This window comes from Heterodontus francisci, chromosome 44, assembly GCF_036365525.1.
Source record: "Heterodontus francisci isolate sHetFra1 chromosome 44, sHetFra1.hap1, whole genome shotgun sequence".
Lineage (NCBI taxonomy): Eukaryota > Metazoa > Chordata > Chondrichthyes > Heterodontiformes > Heterodontidae > Heterodontus > Heterodontus francisci.
The window spans coordinates 19,036,404-19,050,340 of NC_090414.1; the positions used below are offsets into that span (position 1 = coordinate 19,036,404).

Consider the following 13,937-nt stretch of genomic DNA (forward strand, 5'->3'; position numbering starts at 1 on the left):
GTGACTCCTGAGGTTTCACCCGAATCAGCTGAGTAAGATTTGCCTCCTGCTTTTCCTTCCCTCTGGACAGGTGCACTGTTCCTCCCGGTGCTGCTGCCCTGCATCGTCCTCTACCTCCTGCTTGCGTGTCGCACCAAGGACGCAAGTGCCTTGAGCATCCCATCTCCCCTGCCAACTCCGAGCGAGCTCTGCGATCTCGATGCGTTCCTCCTGATTCTCGGCTGGTTCGGCCTGCAGGCTGTCCTGTACATGCTTCCTCTCGGCAAGGTGGGTCAATGACGGGGCTTATGGGAAAGAAAGCGTTCGGCTGTTGTCTAAATGTTCAGGTCACCTTTGTAATCGGGGTGCAGATTGTGGTAGACTAGCAAAGTGCCTGGTACAATCCTCGGTTTAAGCAGCGTTAATGGCTATCAGCCGGGACAGAGTTTAGGATGGTTGGGGTAGGGTGGTGCAATTGCCCTCAGTGCTGCCAAGGGGGTAAATTGGTCAGGGTTCAAGCTTCTGACTACTGTCTTGCGCACGTGTGGGTGTTGGCTGTGCTGTCACATGGTTGAATAGCTGACACTCGCTGTCTCGAGACTCGTGTGTGAAAGGGGCACTTGGATGAGATAGGAGAGGGAGTCTGTCACCCTTCAGAAACACCCCCCCCCCCCGGGAAGAATCAGCAACATTGGGGAGTGATAGCTGGAGAATATCGCAGAGTAAAAGCTGGCACCCAGGATGTCACGGCAGGCTGCCCTATGCTGCTGATGGGTGTGAATCCTGACACAAACCAGGACTGGCAGAGCCCCAGGCTAAGACCTTGGGTTACTGCAGTATGTTGGGGATGAAATTATCAGGAATTGTGTCGCCCCCCACCAAAAAAGACTGGGGTAATAGGCACCAATATCTTCCTGCTACTGGTTGCCTTCCAGTTGGTGACCCTCTCCTCGCTCATCATTCAACATATGGTATCATTGGGGATGAGTTATGTACGCAGAACTGCATAGTTTTTACAGCACAGACTAGCCCATTCGGCCTGACTAGTCTATGCTGGTGTTTATGCTCCACACGAGCCTCTTCATTTAACCCTCTTGAGTTTCCTACTTTGTCTCTGCAGGTTACACAAGGCATGCCACTTCGGGATGGCACCAGACTGTCCTATCGCATTAATGGTAAGTTTCAGATTTTACGCCTTGCTCTGTGCACTCTGTAATGCCTCTTGCGGCTGTTTGTCACGTGCCAGGTAGCATGCTTTGCTATCCGTCATTGACCCAGCTTTGTACCAATCTTGAGATAGTAAGCTACATGGTGAGCTGCAGCCTAAAATGGCTTAATGACCTCTTGAGTTACAAGCACTTCGCAAGTAGCTACATCACCCCTGATTCCAGCAGATAATCACTCAAGTATTGACTTTAAAGGGCTGGACCAGGTTAGCAACTGTAGATCTGAAGCAACTAAGGTGCAGATCCTAGGCTACCTTTGAGCAACGCCACAGGAGGTCAGTTTAAAAAAAAAGCTTGCCGCTAAAGGGAAGGGCCCCTGGGTCCATCTCGTTTTGGTTAGATCCGCTCACCCTACTCCTTCAGTCCCATCTCTTCCTCTTAATTTCATTTATGTCCTTATCAATGACCATCCTGGTACCCACATGTCTCTCTCCGAAGCTGCACCTAGTTCCTCTGGGTCTGTCTGCCCTTCAGTGCCTCACCTAGGTAACCAGTGGGTGGAGGAACGGTGGCAAAGTAATTATGTTACTGGATTGGTAATCCTGAGGCTTGCACTAATGCTCCGAAGACATGAGTTCAAATCCCCACCCTGGCAGCTGGGGATTTCAAATTAAATTAATCAAATAAAATCTGGGATTAAAAGCTATTACTTTCTAATGTGGCTGCACCCCTTGCTGGCGCCTGCTCTAGTTTATGTGGCATGCAGAATGACTTTTTAAATTGAGAAACCTGTTTGGTTTAGTTTTACATTGATAAACCAATGGTAGCCTTCAAAAAGGACAAAAAAAATTGCAGGGATATGGGGAAATAGTTGGGTGAGTGGGACTCACTGGATTGGAGGGAGTGCAGTGTAAATTTACCAGAATGATACCTGGACTCCGAGGGTAAAATTACGAGGAGTGATTACACAACTTGGGTTGTATCGCCTGGAATTTAGCAGGTCAAGGGATGATTTGATCAAAATTTTCAAGATATTAAGGGTAACAGATGGGGCAGATTGGGAGAAACAATTTCTGTTGGTTGGCGTGTTTAGGACTACACAGCAGAGTTTAAAAAAAATTAGAGCCAGACCTTTCGGGAATGAAATTAGGAAACACTTCTACACACAGAGGGCGGTAGAAGTTTGAAACTGTCTTCTGCAAGCGACAGTTGATGCTAGACCTGTTGTTGATTTAAAATCTGAGATTGATAGATTTTTGTTCGCCAATGGTATTACGGGATATGGGGTTAAGGCACATATGGAGTTAGGTCGCAGACCTGCCATGATGTCGTTGAATGGCGGGACAGGCTCGAGGGGCTGAATGGACTCATCCTTGTGGATGCAGGAAGGAGGACTGTGGGAGCATGGCATATACTACTGCTGGATACATGTGATATAGTCAGGGATTCAAGGATAAACTGCTGATATTTTTGCTAAACGCGTAAATATCCAGTTTGATTTAATTCCTTTTTAAAATTACTTTGATCTAATCTGCAATGAGGGCTGGCTGATCAAAAATGCAGGGTGGTGAAAGTGAAAGGTCTCAGTCGGGCAAGTAAAGTTGTGATGGAGAGGTTGGTTGGAGGCTGGAGGTGAGCCAATGCTCGTCGGTCAGATTATTGCCACCGGGGGAATGCGCAGTCTCTCGTGTAACCCCTGGGTCACGTTTGCCTTGCAGGGTTGCAGGCCTTTGCAGTCACCTCCCTCCTGGTCGGGCTCGGCGTCTTTGGCGGGCTGCGGTTGAGTTCCGTCCACGACTGGTGCCTGCAGCTGGCGGTTTCGGCCATCGTCGCCTCTTTCGCGCTGAGCGCCTTCCTATACACTCGCTCACTGTGCGTGCCCGAGTCTGCACTGGCACCCGGTGGAAACTCAGGTGGGTTCTCTCATGGCCACTGCATGTTTTTTTTTAGGTTTACCGATTCCGTGTTTTGGATTTGCCTATTCCTTCTGCCTCTGTGAGATTGACTCGCTTTCCAGGTTGAAAAGCCCAAGTTTCTCCAGCCTCTTCTCACAGCTAAGAACCCCCTCCCTGACACTAGGGAATCACAATATTACGTGAAGCTGAGGGCAAATAATTTTTGCGACAGGGTGAGCTCAGGGATGTGAAGCTGTGGTGTTCGACTGAACCCAGAGCTGCACTTCCTCTACCTCCCACCCTGCTCCGAACTGCTACGGAGACTCTGATCAGGCCTGAAGGCTTGGGTTTTGCCACACTGTATTTGGTCACCTCGCCACAGGCTCCAGTTTGTCCAGACTGCCCTGCAGCCTCTGACCAGAGTCTATGCCCTCCCGTCGTCGGAAAGTGCTGATGGCTTCTCGTCCTGCACAGATCCATTATAAAATCCTCGTGTTTGACTCGCCCACCCACTCTACCCTACCCTCCCCCCGCCGCGGCCCCTGTGCTGTCGTCCAGCTGTAGGTCTCTGCATGCACTCCTCTGACACCGGGTTACTGCCTGTTTCCCAGCACTTGCTTCACTTTGTTTGGCCTGGTTTTTCCTTTTACTCTTTCTGGTTTGGTGTCCACCATGTTCTGTAAAGAGCTCAGGACGCGTTCCCTACCTGGAGGATGTGATGCAAATGTAACTTGCACCTGCACGCATGAGCAGGAACTTTTACTGGGGTCAGGAGCCTTGCTGGTAAGGCTGTTGGCACAGAGTCACTGGAGCTTGGTGCCTGGTCTATCTCTGATTAGCTGGTCTTGGCCGCACAGTAGGAAGGGAGTGTCATGGAAAGCCTGCTGAAGCGGCCTATCTTCCTGCTCCTGATCGCTTTCCAGCGGCATTATGAATCGTATCAGGCTCGGCTGTCCCCTCTCTTGGTTGAAGGTCGGCCTGGACTGCAGTCTAGGGTCAATTTGGGTGCGGGGTGTTCGCGGCTGCCGACGCCAGTGGAACCCCTTCCCCAGCACCGAGTGAGCAGGAAAATAAATGCCTTTTTTAACCCTTCTTGTCTCAGGCAACCCGATTTACGACTTCTTTATTGGCCATGAGCTGAACCCTCGGATCGGGAGCTTTGATCTGAAGTATTTCTGTGAGCTGCGACCAGGATTGATCGGCTGGGTACGTACGCTCAGACAGTGTGAAAAAGATGGGTGTGATGAGCTTGAAACCGTTTGATTTTATTCCCCCTCCCCCGCCTTGGGTTCTTAATTGAAGAATAATTAGATAACACTGTGCCTTATAAACTTCAAGTCTCACTGTGAGCTATAGCAGCGATTATGTCACTGGACTAATAATGCAGGGAACATAGTTCAAATACTACCCTGGCAGTTTGAGGATTTCAGTTTTTTTGAATCAGGAAATAAGCTGGCACAGTTCCTCACTACTCTCATCATCCCCCATTTATTAGCACTCTATCAGGCAAATGGCACTAACCGTTTGACATCGTATCTGTTGCTGACCAAGGCGTTGTTTCAACCATATTAAGTAGGCTGGCTGTTTCAGGCAGTTCAAGTAGCTGTTTTGCAATGCAAAAAGTCCTCTCTTTCCTGTCTTCCCATACCCTATTTCTCTCTCTCTCACTTGCATCGATTTATGCAGTGCAATTAGGATTAATATATAAGAACACTGGACCAAGAGGAGGCCATTCAGCCCCTCGAGCCTGTCCCGCCATTCAGCGAGATCATGGCTGATCTGCGACCGAACTCCATATACCCGCCTTTGCCCCATATCCCTTAATGCCATTGGTTAACAACAATCTATCAATCTCCGATTTAACATTAACAATTGATCCAGCATCGATTGCCGTTTGTGGAAGAGAGTTCCATACTTCTACCACCCTTTGTGTGTGGAAGTGTTTCCTCATTTCACTCCTGAAAGGTCTGGCTCTAATTTTTAGACTCTGCACCCCCCCCCCCCCCACCCCAGTCCTAGACTCCCCAACCAGCGGAAATCGTTTCTCTCTATCGACCCTATCTGTTCTCCATAATATCTTGAATCCTTTGATCAAATACCCCTTTAAGCTTCTAAATTCCAGGGAATACAATCCTAGTTGGTGTAATCTCTCCTCGTAATTTAACCCTTGGAGTCCAGGTATCATTCTGGTCAATCTACACTGCACTCCCTCCAAGGCCAATATATCCTTCCTAAGATGTGGGGACCAGAACTGCTCTAGGTGTCGTCTGACCTGGGCTTTGGTTCCAGATCATCATTGTCGTTAGATGTAAATGACTGTAGAGTATATTAGGTGGAGTTATTCGAATGATTAGTCAAACATAAGAACACAAGAAACGGCAGCAGGAAAAGGCCATTCGGACCCTCGAGCCTGCTCTGCCATTCAATAAGATCATGGCTGATCTGATCGTGGCCTCAACTCCACTTTCCTGCCTGCCCCCTAGGTGCCAGTGCAGCTCTTTGAGAGGCTGTGGGTGGTTCTGAAAAGAGCTGGATGTTGATTATATCCACTACCACAGATCGCTGATGGTTGTTCCATTGTTCCAAACTTTTAACACTATACAAACCTGGAGATGAAGAAGGGAATATAGTTAACAGGAACTTTGGTTTCCCTATGATTTGTTATGGAAAGCCACTCAAATCAAATACAAACATGTTTGTTCAGATATGAATCTGGCAGCTTTTTGGAATTCAAATAGCTGCTCAAGTCCCAGTTTACTGTTTTCAAGGGTACTTATTAACCTGCCTTTTCCAAATCAGAGAGCTTTATCTGGAGTCCGTTTGCAGAAGAGAGTTAATTGAGGTTGATAACTTCCATCCAGTGGAGTGCCTTGGAGAGTTTGACTATGTTAAAGCCCTATATAAATGCAAGTTGTTCATTACGTAAGAAAAAACAAAGTTCACAGTTTTAGCACTAAAATTGCAAACTATTTGGCTTCTATTATGAGTAGTTAGTAAAGCTTAACTTCTGTAACTACAACCTTCACTTATAACGCTGTACACGTTGGACAATTCATATGGATTTAGTTATGTTCAGCATTGTTATTGTTTGCCCAAGCGATTGAGTGCTACACGATTCCACGGTGTCGTATTTCGAGGCAAGCTTCCGTGCACCAATAAATCCCTTTCCCCTTCGCGCGGGTTAAGGCAGACATTGTAATTGTAGTTAGTGCAGTCAGTACAAGCTGTAACCTGATGCTCTCAATTGACTAGAATAAGTCATTGTGCCTTCACAAGGCACAAACTACTCACAGAGCACCTGTTTCTTCCCAAAATAGCTGGCGGGCTTAATGCTTTGTTAGTGGATACTTTGCAATGGACAGTTGCGGAAATGGCAAATGGTTTGTGCCATTTGCTCGATTTGTGAACTTGGGTGGTTTAAATGGTGGGGGGTCATATGTTTTTGCTGTTGTTCACTTAACTTGCTACATAATCAACCTGTTTAATATTTAAAACTTTTTTTTTATTATTAAGGTTGACGGTAGGGGTTACTGTGCTGCTTTTAAAAGATCCAGGAAGATCTTGTAGGGAGGCATGAGATAGAACCAGTATTAATTTAATATCTTTGTTGTCCTATGATTTTTACCTTCGCATTGAAAGAAAGGAAAGACGTGCATTTATATAGTGCCTTTCATGACCACCGGGCGTCTCAAATTGCTTCGCAGCCAATGAAGAGTAGCCACTGTTGTAATGTAGGAAATGCGGCAGCCAATTTGTGCACAGCAAGCTCCCACAGAAAGAAGGCACCTCCGACAGTACTGCACTCCCTCACTACTGCACTCAAGTGTTGGTGTAGATTTTTGTGCTCGTGCGCCCAGAGTGGGACGTGCTGGGCCACAGATGACACTATCTGACCCTATCAGGGAATAAGAGGCAGCTCTTTAGAACGTAAGGGGCGAGGTCTCACCTGAAGGAGACTTCTGCAACACTAAGACCTGGAGGAGTAAAAATGAGGCCCAAAAAAAATGCAATATCAGCTTCTTGTTGACTGAAGCCCTGGATTGACGCGCCTTTGCCCAGCGGCCTATGAGAGATTTAGAAAGGGGACTGTAGTATTTAGAGGGGAAACGCAAGAGAAATGTGTTATGGGTACCTTGGAAACAACCAACATTAAACTTGCTGACCTTAAACCTTTCTCTCCAGCTGGTAATCAACCTGGCGATGCTGATGAAGGAATCCGAACTGCGAGGGGGCCCATCCCTTGCCATGATTCTTGTAAATTCCTTCCAGCTCCTGTACGTGCTTGATGCTCTCTGGCATGAGGTGAGAAGAAGTTGCTTCTATATTTTAAGTAATTGTTAGAGGGGAATTGAGTAATTTTTTTTTCCCACCCCATAGGATTGGTGGGAGTCTGGAACTCACTGCCTGAAAGGGATGCAGAGGCAGAAACCCTCATTGCTTTTAAGAGGTGCTTTGATATGCACTCGAGGTGCCGTAACTAACAGGGCTATGGACCAAGAGTAGGGAAGTGGGGTTAGGCTGGATCGCTCTTTTTCGGCCAGCGCAGACGCGGTGGGCCGAATGGCCGCCTTGTGTGCCATAAGTCTTTCTATGTTATTGCTGTTGTAATTGGTATGTTTTAGTCTGCATTGCAACTTGTGACTGGTCAGTTTTTTTTTTGTTGAGTCGATTTATTCAGTTTTGCCTTTACTCCATTTCTCTACCTGACCTATACTTTTTTTTTTCTCTGATATAAAAAAAAACGGAATTGATTTTATTTCTGCGCTTTTCTATCCTGACTTGTTGCTGGATAGCTTCATATTTTAAAAATGGGACCCACCAGAAAAATTGGCTTCGTAATGGGTTTCAAGGACTAGATTTTTCAGTTGATAGTCTCAAAAGTACAATGATTATCATTGTCACGACAATTTGCCTTTTATGTAGTGCCTTTAACAAGGTAAAATGACCCAAGGGTCTTCACAGGTGAGTCATCAGGCTAAACGTCGACACTGAGCCTAAGAAAGAAATATTAGGACAGGTGACAGACTGCTCGGTCAAGGAGGTCGATTTTAAGTAGATTCTTAAAGGAGGTGGAAAGGTTTTGTTGGTTGTGGTGGAGTTGGGGAAATTCCAGAGTTTGGGGCGTGAATGGACGAAGGCATGGTCGCCAGTGGTGGGGTGAAGGGAGAGTTGGGGGTGGGGGAGGAAAGGGATGCACAAGAGGCCAGAATTGGAGGAGCACAGAGATCTCGGCCATTTGTAGGACTGAAGGTGGTTACAGTGATAGGAAGGCGGGAGGTCAGGGACTTCATCAATACAAAAGCAAGTGGGGGTAATTTTAACTGTAACCCACTGGGTGGGAAACGAGAAGGTTTGGGTCATCCGTCAGTGTTGCTACTCATGAAACTTATGCAGTAAGTGCCAGTGACCCAAATTTTGGATAAATCCTCTAAAGCGAAAATAAGAAACGGGAAAAGTGAAATTTATTGTTGTGGAAATCTGGATCATGCTCCCTGTTGTGGCTGGGTAGTCAGCTGAAAATGTCAAGACTGAGATGGACGGATTTTTGTTGGGTAAAGGTGTGAAGGGATGTGGAATCGTGCTGCGTCGTTAAGGTACCGATTAATCATGATTTAATTGAATGATAGAATGGCTCAAGGGGCTGAATGGCCATTTCCTGGTCCTAAAAGATTTTGTCCAAAGACCGAAATGAAAATTTTGGGAGTAAAAGACTAGCTCAAGGTGAGGCTTAAATCAGGTTGAAACTCGAGGCCAAGAGACAACTGGAGCCAGAATAAGTTGTAGGGTTGAAGTGCCACTGACCTGGACCTTCTGACATGAGGTTGGAGGGGAGGGGGGGGGGGGGGGGGCATGTGGTGTGCCGATCTTGTTTAAATTCCCCAATAACACCTCTTGGTTTCTCGCTGGTTTCCCACAGGAGGCGGTCCTGACCACGATGGATATTGTGAATGATGGGTTTGGCTTTATGTTGGCGTTTGGAGACCTGACATGGGTGCCTTTCACGTACAGTCTGCAGGCACACTTCTTGGTCAGTCACCCCCAGGAGCTTGCTGCAACCACAGCGGCGGCCATTGTCCTCCTTAATGGTAAGTGCGAGCCGCTGATTAGTGTCTTCAAACCCCTCCCCTTCTCCAGTATCTCAGTACAGCTGGTTGGGGGTGGGGGTGGTGAAGATGGGTGGGAGCTGAATTTGCAACCTACCTGTTCTTGTATGTGGTAATTTTCCTCCCTTGCCCAGCAGCCTCGCATAATTCACAGCCTGTTAACTGGTCTAAGACACAAGCATTTTCACTAATTCATTCCGATATGAGATGCCTTTTTCCCCCCCCCCCCCCCCTCCACTGCACTTAGAAAGGTAAGGATGTCACTGGTGGGGAATGGAGCGCGTTCCGCACTTTGAGAATCGGTCTCAGCATCAAGCAGTCCCAGTTAGCTACAAGAACGTCCAAGCTTCTTGTCCTCCTGGGTCACACAGCTGTGTACCGTGGAGCCTCAGGGGAGCCATGTAGGATGTTTAATGTCCCTCACTATCTACAAATTGTTAAGGAATGCTGCTCTGCCGGAAATGCAGTGTTTGGATGAGGCATTAAACTGAGGTCCCATCTTTTGTCTCAGGTGGACATAGAAGGCACTACTTGAAGCAGAGTCCTGGGATTGATAGATTTTTGTTCGCTAGGGGATACGGAGCAGATATGGAGAACTGGAGTTGATGTGCAGATCAGCCACGATCTAATTGAATGGCAGAGCAGGCCGAGGGGCTGAACGGCCACCTCCGGTTCCTAATACCTATCCCTCAACAAACACCAAAGATAAATTATCTGGTCAGTTATCTCATTTCCTGTTTGCAGGGTTTCACTGCGCAAATCGATTGCTGTTTTGCCTACAAAGCAACATTTCAAAAATAAGTTATTGGTTGCAAAGTGCGTTAGGATATGAAAGCTGCTTTATAAATGCAACTTCCTCCTTGTATCCCAAATTGTCGATGCTATCATTTTGGTGTTCTGGTATTATTCACGCAAGAGCAACACTCTCAGACTGGCCCTATCTCAGAGAGAATCTAACCATCTCCCCTCGACGTTCAATGGCATTATCATCGCTGAAACCCCCACCATCAACATACTGGAGGTGGGGGGGAGGTGGTTATCATTGACCAGAAACTGAACTGGGCCAGCTACACAAATATTGTTGCTATAAGAGCAGTTAAGGATAGGAATTCTGCAGCAAGTAACTCCTCTCCTGACTCCCCAAAGCCTGTCCACTGTCTACAAGGTAAAAGTGAGGATTGCTTTTTTGAATTCATTTATGGGATGTGGGCGTCGCTGGCTAGGCTAGCATTTATTGCCCATCCCTAATTGCCGTCATGAAGGTGGTGGTGAGCTGCCTTCTTGAACCGCTGCAGTCTGTGTGGGGTAGGTACACCCACAGTGCTGTTATAAAGGAAGTTCCAGGATTTTGACAAAGCAACAGTGAAGGAACGGCGATATAGTTCCAAGTCAGGATGGTGTGTGGCTTGGAGGGGAACTTGCAGGTGATGGTGTTCCCATGCGTCTGCTGCCCTTGTCCTTCTAGGTGGTAGAGGTCGTTAGTTTGCAAGGTGGTTTCTAAGGAGCCTTGGTGCATTGCTGCAGTGCATCTTGTAGATGGTACACACTGCTGCCACTGTGCGTCAGTAAAGGAGGGAGTGAATTTTGTGGATGGGGTGCCAATCAAGCTGCTTTGACCTGGATGGTATCGAGCTTCTTGAATGTTGGAGCTGCAAGTGGAGAGTATTCCATCACACTCCTAACTTGTGCTTTGTAGATGGTGGATGGGCTTTGGGGAGTCAGGAGGTGCATTACCTGCCACAGGATTCCTAGCCTCTTACTTCCTCTCATAGCCATGGTATTTATATGGCTAGTCCAGTTCAGTTTCTGGTCAATGATAACCCCCAGGATGTTGATAATGGGGGATTCAATGGCATTACGCCATTGAATGTCAAGGGGAGATGGTTAGATTCTCTCTTGCTGGAGATAGTCATTGCCTGGCATTTGTGTGGCGCGAATGTTACTTGCCACTTATCAGCCCAAGCCTGGATATTGTCCAGTTCTTGCTGACTTTCTACACAGACTGCTTCAGTATCTGATGAGTCACGAGTGATGCTGAACATTGTGCAATTATCAGCAAACATCCCCACTTCTGACCTTATGATTGAAGGATGGTCATTGATGAAGCAGCTGAAGATGGTTGGGCTGAGGACACTACCCTGAGGAACTCCTGCAGTGAGATCCTGGAGCTCAGATGATTGACCTCCAACAACCACAACCATCTTTCTTTGCGCTAGCGGAGAGTTTTCCCCCTGATTCCCATTGACTCCAGTTTTGCTAGGGCTCCTTGATGCCATACTCGGACAAATGCTGCGTTGATGTCAAGGGCAGTGACTCTCACCTCACCTCTTGTATTCAGCTCTTTGTGATGGAATGCTCTCTATTTGCCTGGATGAGTGCAGTTCTAGTAACACTCAAGAAGTTTGACAACATCGAAAACAATGCAGCCCGCTTGATCGGCACCACATCCACCACCTTCAACATTCACTCTCTCCACCACTGATGCACAGTGGCAGCAGTGTGTACCATATACAAGATGCATTGCAGCAACTTGCTAAGGTTCTTCCAAACCCCACGGCCTCTACCATCTAGAAGGACAAGGACAACAGTCACATGGATGGGGGTTCCCCTCCAAGCAACACATCCTGACTTGGAACTATATCACTGGGTCAAAATACTGGACTCACTCTAACAGTACATGTTCTGCTGCCGTTCAAGAAGGCAGTTCATCCCTACCTCCTCAAGGGCAATTAGGGATCGGCAGTAAATGATGAGGCTTGCCAGCGATGTCCACATCCTAAGAATGACTAAAAAAAAACTGTAGTGGTTGGGAAGTTTAACAAGGAGAAAGCAATGAGTAAGAAATATGAGAGCAACTAGGGTTGAATTGCCTTGGCTTCGTGGGTTGGTTGATCGAAACTCGAGGTCTGTAGTTTAGATACCTTTTGAGGCATAACAGCCTCAAGCGCAGAGTAAAGCTACCTCTACTGTACCCTGGTTAAGTGCCTTAACCATAAAATGACAGCATCCCTGATGTACCACTGCAACACTTCCATCTCGTATGCTGAATGTTGGGGCAGTTTGGCATTGCAGAGTCGGACGACGTAGAAGTTGCGAAACTGTCATTGGTCAGCAGATAGAGTGAGCTTTCACCTCATTAGTCTGTACTAAATTCAAACGTCGGTTCCCCATCTAATGACTCTAAGGATCTTGCTCCTAATCTGCCTCCAGTGTCTGGAAAATGCAAATGGCAGGGGAGCAGAATTGGGCTTGGCTGTGAACACCAACAACTGCATTCAAATAGCTCCTCTTAACATAAAGCTGTTCTAAGGCACTTCACAAGGAGCCAAAAATTTACACCGAGCCAAAGAAGGAGCTATTCGGAGTGGTGACAAAAAGCATGGCAAAAGAGGTAGCTTTTAAGGAGCATCTTAACAGAGAATGAAGAGACAGAGAGGTTTAGGGAGGGAATTACAGAGCTTAGGGTCTCTGGTTGAACAATCTGCCAGCACTGATTATCTAGGATGCTTGGGTGAGGTACTGGAGGCACCCCCCCCCCACCCCGTGAAGTTGTACCCCCGCAAGAACTGTGCCTTTGGGGACGGAGGACCAAAAGTTGATGCCCTTGGAGTGATTTTTCCATTTCTCTGTTCTCCCTGGGGTCTATAATACCCATTGTTTCATTTCTGTTGCAGCTCTTGGGTACTTTATATTCCGCAGTGCGAACTCGCAGAAAAACACTTTCCGCAGGAACCCCAACAATCCTAAGGTGGCAGGTGTGTAATGCGCAGCTCAGCTGCGTACCCCAAAGATTATCTACCCTTGGCCAATGGGACATGAAGAGGTAAGGTGTTGTATCCCAAGTAATCTGGTGAACTAACACCCCTATTGGATACAACTTGAATCTACAGCCTTTCACCCCAGAGATAGATTGGTTGGAATGCTGAATGGCAGAGATCTTGGAGAGATCTGTTGCAGGCTGTTTATATTAGGCTCCCAAATTCCTTCATACCCAACCCCACCCCTCTCAAGTAGTAGTGGAATAGATTCTTGAGTATAAACTGGATAAACTTCTTTGAAAAAGAACTGGATGAGTAACAAGTCGAGAGCAGAAGGGCACTGATTTTGTGGTTTCCATTGAAAGATGAGCAGAACTGCAGAACATGATCACCAAAGAATTAGTGTAACTCCTGTACTGTCATGTGTTAGAGGGAGAATGTAACTTATAATAAATTGCACTGCCGACACCACCAACCCTTGCACACCCCCCACCCCCTGGTACCCCAGTTACAGGGATAGAACAGACTGAAAGATTAAATGCATCACTGGACTTGATGGGCATGTGTTGCTGAGTGGAGGTTTGATTTATACTTAGAAAGCAGCAGGTCGGGGTTCAATAGGGAGATGTGAGGATGGAAGAGGAACATGGTATCTTGTTTGATAGTTCACAGCAATCAGACATTATGTGGGTGTGGCAGACACCACCATATGTAGATTGCACATGGGCAGTGGATGGAGATTAAATAATGGGGCAGATTGTACCTGGGCTGTGGAAGATTAAGTGGGTGGGATAGAGTCTACGATGAGGTAGATTATGTGAGGGGGTTTGGAAAGATGAAATGGATATTTAGAGTGAGCGTGGGCTGTGGAAGAAGATTCAATGGATGGGTAGAGTCCATGATAGGGTGGAGTGTACATGGGTTGTGGAAAGAGGTTAAGTGCATGGGTAGATTCTGAGAGGATATGGACATGCACTATAGAAAGAATTGACTTAATGGTCCACATGCCCTGTTTACATTCAACAATAGCTTAGA

The 13,937-nt window shown here is 47.0% G+C and overlaps 1 protein-coding gene across 4 annotated transcripts in view; it reads left to right on the forward strand.

Moving 5' to 3' along the window:
* tm7sf2 (transmembrane 7 superfamily member 2) overlaps positions 1 to 13,937 on the forward strand; it is a 558,775-nt gene that overhangs the window by 50,112 nt on the left and 494,726 nt on the right. For 2 of the 4 annotated variants that reach the window (XM_068021462.1, XM_068021461.1), the window contains exons 3-9: positions 71 to 267; positions 1,100 to 1,154; positions 2,864 to 3,058; positions 4,143 to 4,246; positions 7,223 to 7,342; positions 8,958 to 9,126; positions 12,819 to 12,899. In XM_068021462.1, the coding sequence (XP_067877563.1) occupies positions 71 to 267; positions 1,100 to 1,154; positions 2,864 to 3,058; positions 4,143 to 4,246; positions 7,223 to 7,342; positions 8,958 to 9,126; positions 12,819 to 12,899 (921 nt within the window). Of the gene's footprint in view, positions 1 to 70; positions 268 to 1,099; positions 1,155 to 2,863; positions 3,059 to 4,142; positions 4,247 to 7,222; positions 7,343 to 8,957; positions 9,127 to 12,354; positions 12,380 to 12,818; positions 12,900 to 13,937 lie in introns of all 4 variants that reach the window. The other 2 variants (XM_068021464.1, XM_068021463.1) reach the window with 2 other exon arrangements.